Raw genomic sequence first — 8427 nt, 5'->3', positions numbered from 1 at the left:
TCTCATGTAAATACCATGACTATAACAAGCAAAATCCTATATTTATTCAAGTACTAGCTAATCATCCCGGGTTAACTTATAAATAAATAAACTGAATTCTACTTGGGTAACTTTAAAATATGTTATCATGTTAAAATGTATGATAACACCGTTAAATAAATTGAAAAGTTGTGATAAATTATTATGTAAATAACGTAACTAAACGGAAACAAAACTTGTGTATCTGTGAACACATGTTGAAACACATACGGGTTGTAAAAACAAAAAGTAAAACATATCCTAAAGACACCATAGTTTCGGCCTATTATAACGAAAATTAAGGTGATTAAAATCTTACATAATAGTGTGAGTATTCAATAAAAATCTATCTTAGTGAGATATATTTAAAAAAGGAAGGATATTTTTAAATTTAAATCAATAAATTATGATGATGTCATAATTAATTAAAAGGATGCATGAGAATACACAATTTTTAAAAAATCTTATGTAATCACAATCTTCCTTTATTTATATTATAGATATACACAAATATTAATACATAATTAATTAAAATGTTAGAAACAAGTTATTCAAACAATAAACATCTTATATATAAAAAATAAAAATAAAAAGAATTTGTGCGCTAACAACACCCCTAAAGCAATGTTAAGCATTTTAAGCAATGTTTAAGCATTTTCCTCCAAATCTTCATTACAAAACAAAATTAACGTTATTTGAGATATCATCAAAACAAAGATTAACTTTATCCAAGATTTAATCAATTCAAAGACATCTCTATAATCTCTATAGCAACATGTCAAGCAATTTGTACGTATAGATAAGAGATAACAAATTGTTATCCAACTTTACTATTTTGTATACCTTTCCAATATTTGCCAAATAGTTTCACACTTTCACACATTCAACAAAAATATAAATTATATACAAGTCAATATACTTGTCATATATTGTAATAAAAATGTAACCAAAATATCAGTTTGCATAGATAAGGGATAATAGATTGTTGCCAAATAGTTTCATCAACAAAATATAAATAATGCACAAGTCAATATACTTGTCATATTATAATAACAAAATATTTAACCAAAAATTAAAGACCCCAACAACTGTCATACAAATCTATCCTAGTTGTATCATGTGCTTGTGTTGTGTATATATATATATACACACACACATATTATACATCATCAAATCACACCTCACATCCCTTCAAACTTCTCACATTTTTTTTTCCTCTAAAATGAACTGGAAAAGAGGTCCCATCATCGGCCGGGGATCTTCAGCCACCGTCTCCGTCGCCACCACATCCACCAACGACGTTTTCGCCGTCAAGTCCACCGACCTTGCCACCTCAAAGTTCTTGCAAAAAGAACAACATTTTCTTTCAAAAATAGCCCATAAACATGTGATCAAATACATGGGCTTTGATGTTACTTATGAAAACAACAAACAAATGTATAATCTTTTCATGGAGTATGCTAAAAGTGGCACAATCTTTGATATGATCAAGAAAAATGGTGGGTCATTAGATATATATTTAATAAAATCATATATATATCAAATTTTACTTGGGTTAGAGTATCTTCATGATAATAATATAGTACATTGTGATATTAAAAGCATGAACTTATTAGTTTGTGAAGAGGGTATCAAAATTGGGGACTTTGGGTGTGCGAAAGTGATCGAAAATGGCGGTGTTTCGAGCTCTGTTTTTTCCGGTACACCGGTTTTTATGGCGCCTGAGGTTGCTAGAGGTGAAAAGCAAGAAACTTTAGCTGATGTATGGGCAACTGGGTGTGTAATTATTGAAATGGCAACTGGGTTTAATCCATGGCCGGAAATTAATGATCCGGTGGCTTGTTTATATAAAATTGGATATTCCGGCGAGTTACCGGAGATTCCTAAGTGGTTCCCGGAAGATGGGAAAGATTTTTTGGAAAAGTGTTTGAAACTTGATGTTCAAGAAAGGTGGAGTGTAAAACAACTTTTGGAACACCCTTTTGTGTGTAATTTGAATTCGGGTTTTGAAATAAGGAATTCGCCTACTAGTATATTGGATCAAGGTTTTTGGGAGTCTTTATCGGTGCCGGAAACTTCACCGGAGATGAGTCAAATTGGCGGCATTGTTAGGGTGTCTCCGGTAGAGAGGTTAAGGCAATTGGTTGAAAATGGTTGTTCAAGTTTGCCTAATTGGGATGATAACGAAGATTGGATCGCGGTTAGAAGTAATGAAATCGAACAAATGGACGTCGAATTAGGTAGCGATTTTGGTAATGTAGATGTTGAGTTGATTAGTTTTTCGAATTCGATTGTTGATTATGAAGAAGTTGAGCTTAATAGTGTAGTTAGAGATGAAGATTACGATGTTGTGGATAATTTGTTTGTAATAAGAGTTCTTGATTTTGAACATATAATTAATGATATTTTTTTGCAAATGAAAGAGTATGTTTACATATTATGCATTCATAATTTTGATTTAATTTACTATAATACATTGTGTTATGCCCAAAAATCTTAACCAAACAGAGGTTTAATTAGATAGTTAAACAACATTTTCCTTAGTGTACATATAACAAAAACTTAAAATTGCTAACGTGAATCAACTTTTAAAAACTCAGCCAGATGACAAACTATACTCCGTAGCTTAGAAAAATAGTACCCGTATTAGATTTATTAACGTACCGCGTTAAAACTAAAATTTACCGAGATACTAAAATTTACGGCAGCGCGTTAAAAAAGTACCCGTTTCATGTTGGTCATGAAACCGGCTATTATGATTTGTCCCGATTGTTTTTATCTTTAAGTTTCTGTTAAATTAAACCTTAATTTCGATGCAATTTTTTGTCTTCGAAAAAAATATGTTTGACTTTTCTTTAAACTGCAACCAAGTCAATTTCTTAGGCAGGTCAACCAATTTCCCCTATAGAATTTGTTTGGTAATTGGAACCAAAGAAGAAGATGATGAGATTAGTTACAAAAACAGGGAGGAAGTCAATGACTTTGACTTTTTCTTCTTGGGCGTACTTGAAGATTTCACATATTCTAAAATTTTTATTGAAGTCCAAAAAAGTCAACTTTTCTTTTCTGCAGGTGTTACTATAAGGCTTCAGCTTTTTGGGTGTTGGGCCACATTTGCACACAAACCCAAATGGTTTTACACTTGATAAATAACATGTTCCCATTTGGTCCAAATAGGCTTCAAATATACCTTTGGCTATTTGTGTATTGGAATTTAGGTAAGCAGTATTTATTTAGTGGTGTTGTGGTAATCTACTTGATATTAGGCAAAATCTTTAAAAAAAGTCATTACCAAATACCAAATTAGTTAGACTTATCTATGTGTCTGGGTACTTAGACTTATCTATATGTTTGATAAAAGAGAATAATACCTAATTGTTATCTTTGTTCTTTTGTTTTCAAATACCATTTATGACCAAAGAGACAAATGGTCCATACCAGATTTACATTTCCTTAATGAGTAGGTAAAATGGATAACTATTACAATAGCGATACCTCTTTAATAAACATATAATTTTACGTACTGAAAGAATTCCACTTTTCAAATGAAGCATATAAAATGATGAATGTCAAAGTAGTAAGTAGTTTTGGCTCATAGTTATAAAAAGGTATATTAAGTAAACTAATTAATGAACACATTCTTTCAATCTAGAAATTCTAAATAGCTTTAACAAATGTACACTCCACATTCCGTTAACGTGTTAGGGTGGACGGAGTGGAACCGGCACCAATTAGGTACCGGTCCGGTACCGGGGTGTTACCCCGCCCCGTGATTCCGATACCGGTTGGGTGGGGAGTGAGGCGGGGAGGACCGTCCCCAAGTTTATCTCCACCTTCTTGACCGTTACCAATCATTGATTAAAAAATAAAAACCTTTTTTTCTTGCCCCCACTTCTTTCTTTTTCCGTTTTCTTTCCCCGTGCGTGTTCTGTTTTTTTTCTTTGTTTTTTCTTTTCTGTTGCTGCTGCCATTGTTTATGGTGATGGTGGTTGAAGGGAAAAAGAGATACAGTATATATATAATATATGTTATATAGAAGTAGATGAATGAAATCATGAATGAATCTGAATACGTGATATGTTAGTTGTGAGAAAGAGTTAGAAATTTAAAATAAAAGGAGAGGAGTAAATAAAAGGAAGTGACAGAGAAGATAAGGTAAACAGTGGATGATAAACGATTTTTTTTAGTTAAAAGCACACCTTTTTTTAATTCTATTTTCTTTTTATATTTTTACCATGCTGACTGAAAATTATATATGCCTGCTAGCACACCTTTAGTTTTTGTAATAATTATATATTATCATCATATTTAGTTTTATTTTTGTTAAATGAAAAAATAGTTTATATTTGAAAAAAATAAAAACAATTCGATCGCTAGTTTATTTATGTATTGTGTTGTCGTTTCGTTTAATATTGTAGTTTGGTGTTTTAATTTGTTGTGTTATTTAATATTATATTAGTTTTAATTATTAAATAAAATGTTTTAGTTTTAAAAATAAATAGAAATGAAATTAAATAGAAAAGGGTGGCGAGGTGCTCCTAACAAAAGGGAGGGGAGGGGAGAAGAAGAAAAATCGGAGAGGGAATAGTACTTAGATACTTAGATTTCCTGAAAGTTCATTATTTGAATTTGAAATACACTTTTTATTTTTTTACTACAATAATATACTAGTAACAGTCTTAGTAGTGTTAGTAGGAACTAATTGTTTTATGCTGAACAAATTTAAAGACGAAATATATGTTTCTATTTTGTTAGATATAATCATATCGTCGATCTATTTATGGCTGGAAAAATAGGTGCAAATGAATAACGGTCAACTTAAACAACTGGGTATCAAACTCAAATACTCAATGGCATATGACCTAGGTTTATCGAGCCTTGACTTTAAATAATTGTGGAGTTAACGACAACTTCACATAGTTTCATCTATATCTTATATTTATTATTCTATATCTATATTTTCTTATAGCCAATATGGAACCAACCCATTTTGATAAAGACTTTGTCTCTTAAGTAAAGGACTTAAGTTCAATCTTAAACATAAAATAATTTAATAAAATATTTGGTGTATAATAGTGTAGGCTTTGTTGTTCTCCAAAAGAAAACATTTATATATATGATCTTATAACAGTTCAACATTGCTATACTTCCATATTAAAAATTACACTTTCATGTATATACAATATTATTATTATTATAATATATATTTAATAAATGAATTAATTTACATCACTGATTCTTTATACTCTAAAATATATGTAATATTGTTATTTATAGGGTAACACTTCGATAAGAACACTTTTAAAATAAGAACGGTGAGAACACTTAAAAACATCATTTTGATACATTAAAGGTCCATAAAACTTTTTACTTTGTTCTTCACTGATTACTTTAGTGGTTGGACACCCGGACTTTTGTCCAAGAAGTCACAGGTTCGATACTCTCGGCCTGTGATTGCCCGTCAGGAATTTGTCATGGCTTTCGTGGAGCTTTTACCGGGTGGGGCGGGCGGGCGGGGGGGAGGGGATCGGGTAAGTCCACGGTATCTAGTCCGGATACCCGTGATCCGGGCCTTGCTGTTCTAAAAAAAAAAGTTTCATAAAACTAACATAGTGCATAACTAATTATCATGATTTAAGTGTTTAACAACACATTAATTCGTCAAGTTCGAAAAAATCAGGTTTTTTGTTTTGTGCATCCATCTTGGATGCATATTCATCAAAATGATGTATCCAACAAAAAACGTGATTTTTTCGATTTTGACGGATCAATGTGTTGTTAAACACTTAAATAATGATAATTAGTTATGCACTATGTCAGGTTTATGGACTTTTAATGCATTAAAATGTAGTTTTTAAGTGTTCTCATTTTAATTTGGTTCTCATTTGATAGCCACACACACATATATATATATATATATATTGGTCTAAAAGATGATGGAGTACTAAACATCACCAATTTGGTATATTTTTGTAGCAACAAAGGAAAATACAAACTAGAAGTAGGTAAGAATATTAATGGGCGTTTGATTATGGAAAACACCATTTGCTTTTCATTTTTTGTTTTTCAGGAAAAACAAAAAACGCATTATAATCAGATTAAGAGGAGTGAGAAAAAGGGGAGGAGGGAGCGACTTGTGCCATGTGACATGTGGGGTAAAAAGAGTTGCCCTTCAAAAAAAATGTAAATGAGTGGGTTTTTAAGGGGTGGACGACTTGTGACATGTGTCACTTCTAATGATTGAATTTTTTAAAATTTGTTATATATTTATATATTTAAAACATAAACATATATTATGGAAAATTTATTTATATATATATGTATTCATTTTAATAACTTGAGGGTGTGTAATGAAAAGTTACAAAATACAAGTGTTTGAGACAAAAGGTTTAAAGGTTTAAGTCATAGATACTTGAGGGTGTAAAATGTAAAAATTACAAAATAATAAAAGAAACAACACAAAAAGACAAAAGTGCAAATGGGGGTCTTCTTCTTCCTTCAAACCACCGCCGGCAACACATCTGAATTTTTATTTTATCTATATCGTGAACACACCTATAACCCCCCCCCCCCCCCCCCCCCCAACCCCACACACACACATACATATATACAATAAAAATAGATAAAAGAAAAAAGAGAAAAGATCCACAAGTTCCCCTGTCTTCGCGTGGGTCAAAGCCCCTTTGGGCGAGTTGTGAAGGTCGGGCGAGAGAAAAGTCGGCCAAGCGGGGTGGTGTTGGGGGCGACTTTGGGTGAAGGGGCAAGAGTCGGCGAGAGTCAACCCACTCTGCTCAGTCTCATAGTTTTCTAAAAATGTTTTTCAATTTTTATTTCATTACTCTCCCTCCCTCACATCTCTAACATGTTTTCTGCTTTTCAAATTAAAACGCGTTTTCAAAATTTTTATTTATTACTTGGAAAACAAAAACCTTTTTTATTTTCTAAAAAATTAGAAATGAAAAAACTCTTTCTTATTCAAACAAACGGCCCTAACCTTTTTGTTTTTACATTTTCACAATGTGTCTGAAACCGTCTTTGCAAAGTCAATCAATTCTCTACATTTTAATTATGACTTTTGTTGTTATTATATACTCACTATATAGAAACTATATATATGATGCAAATAATATAGATCCAGAAGAAACTATATTATATGACAGATAAAACTAGTTCTACAGTCGTACGTTGTTAGAAAGAATCAAATTTAAACAAGTCACGCGAGGTAAATTTAATATTAGCTAGTATCATATTGAACATCAGGACATCAATAATGAAGAGCATAAATAGTTAAAACAATATTTGATTAGTTGGACCTTCGAATATTATTATCATTTGTCCAAACCATCAATTATTACAATGTAATATTATTCTTAACTTTAAACTTAATAAACTATATATATTTACACCAAAGGTTGATTCAATGTGTATATCATAAGTTTTACTTATTTTTGTTGATGGTTTGAATCGATGCAGAATCACCTATCTGATCGATTACGAATAATGGTTTCAAGCTCCTCCTTAATAACCATAATTCTTTCACATAGTAATGAAGTCTGTCGATCATCAGCCCCAAAAATAAACAGAAACCTACATGTATACCGCATAAATTAAATATATATAGTTAGTTACGTACCAAGCTACGCGTATAATTTACTTGATATACATTAAGATATAAAAGGAAATTAATACCCATGAGCGATGCCTCTAGAATATGGTTGGCCTGAAGAACTTGATCTGTTGGATTAGTTGCCCCTGCCTCCATCATGCGCTTTTGAGTTTTAATAATCCCGTACACATTGAACACAAAGACTACGAATAATGTGGCTGCGACGGTCCTTAAGGTCACAAGTCCTCTACCTTGCTTCAAACGATCCAAGCCCATCATGATTAGGTTTCTGAAAGGTGAGTGAAACAATAGGATCATGATTATCCCCATTTCGACGGCTAGAACCATAAACAGTAGAGGTGTCATCTTTTCCACCCTTTTTATTTTCTGATCAATTTCAAACAAATGAGATGAAAATGACCAAAGTGAAAAGATAGCCAATTTGTGAAGGTCTTGCATTGCTTTCTTCTTTTCACTTTTTGGAGTTGCAATTTTCATTCTAAACTTGCATTTCAATGAAAGAATCATATTCTTCCATCAAACTTTGGCTTTGTAGTAAACAAATGAAATTGATAACAAGTTTCATTTTGGAATCTTGGACATCTACATTTCCTTATCAAAGTAATTGTTTAGTTTGTAGAAAAGTGATGATATCAACCAATCATTACATCCGCTTTGGTAGTTATTTAACTTATTTCAGCTTTATATTTGTCTGAATAAAAACAGTTGACCAAATGGACATATTTCCAAGCTTGCAATACTTTCTTTTCTTTTCCCTTTTTGGTTTGGTTAACCTATCTCTT

The 8427-nt window shown here is 31.7% G+C and overlaps 2 protein-coding genes across 2 annotated transcripts; one reads left to right on the top strand and one right to left on the bottom strand.

Moving 5' to 3' along the window:
- The first annotated feature begins 1203 nt into the window (after nt 1-1203).
- On the top strand, nt 1204-6205 carry LOC122601601 (mitogen-activated protein kinase kinase kinase 18-like). The gene is made up of 3 exons (XM_043774351.1): nt 1204-2442; nt 5414-5549; nt 6089-6205. The coding sequence occupies exons 1-3, from the start codon at nt 1241-1243 to the stop codon at nt 6203-6205; spliced, it is 1455 nt and encodes a 484-aa protein (XP_043630286.1). The 5' UTR covers nt 1204-1240.
- Nucleotides 6206-7279: 1074 nt separating this feature from the next.
- Nucleotides 7280-8122, bottom strand: LOC122601600. Its single transcript, XM_043774350.1, has 2 exons — nt 7708-8122; nt 7280-7605 (listed from the first exon to the last, which is right to left on the bottom strand). Exons 1-2 carry the CDS (start codon nt 8120-8122, stop codon nt 7457-7459), a joined length of 564 nt encoding a protein of 187 aa, XP_043630285.1. The 3' UTR covers nt 7280-7456.
- Between the last annotated feature and the right edge of the window lie 305 nt (nt 8123-8427).

The sequence above is a fragment of the Erigeron canadensis genome, chromosome 5 (genome assembly GCF_010389155.1).
Source record: "Erigeron canadensis isolate Cc75 chromosome 5, C_canadensis_v1, whole genome shotgun sequence".
Classification (NCBI taxonomy): Eukaryota; Viridiplantae; Streptophyta; class Magnoliopsida; order Asterales; family Asteraceae; genus Erigeron; species Erigeron canadensis.
The sequence above is the reverse complement of the archived record's forward strand: the minus strand, read 5'-3'. Positions and strand labels throughout refer to the sequence as shown.

Coding starts and splice junctions, on each gene's coding strand:
- LOC122601601 (XM_043774351.1), top strand. CDS start 1,241: ATGAACTGGAAAAGAGGTCCCATCATCGGCCGGGGATCTTCAGCCACC. Junction 2,443..5,413: donor ATTTTTTTGCAAATGAAAGA/GTATGTTTACAT, acceptor TGATTACTTTAG/TGGTTGGACACCCGGACTTT. Junction 5,550..6,088: donor GGCGGGGGGGAGGGGATCGG/GTAAGTCCACGG, acceptor TTTGTTTTTCAG/GAAAAACAAAAAACGCATTA.
- LOC122601600 (XM_043774350.1), bottom strand. CDS start 8,122: ATGAAAATTGCAACTCCAAAAAGTGAAAAGAAGAAAGCAATGCAAGAC. Junction 7,606..7,707: donor TCTAGAGGCATCGCTCATGG/GTATTAATTTCC, acceptor GTATACATGTAG/GTTTCTGTTTATTTTTGGGG.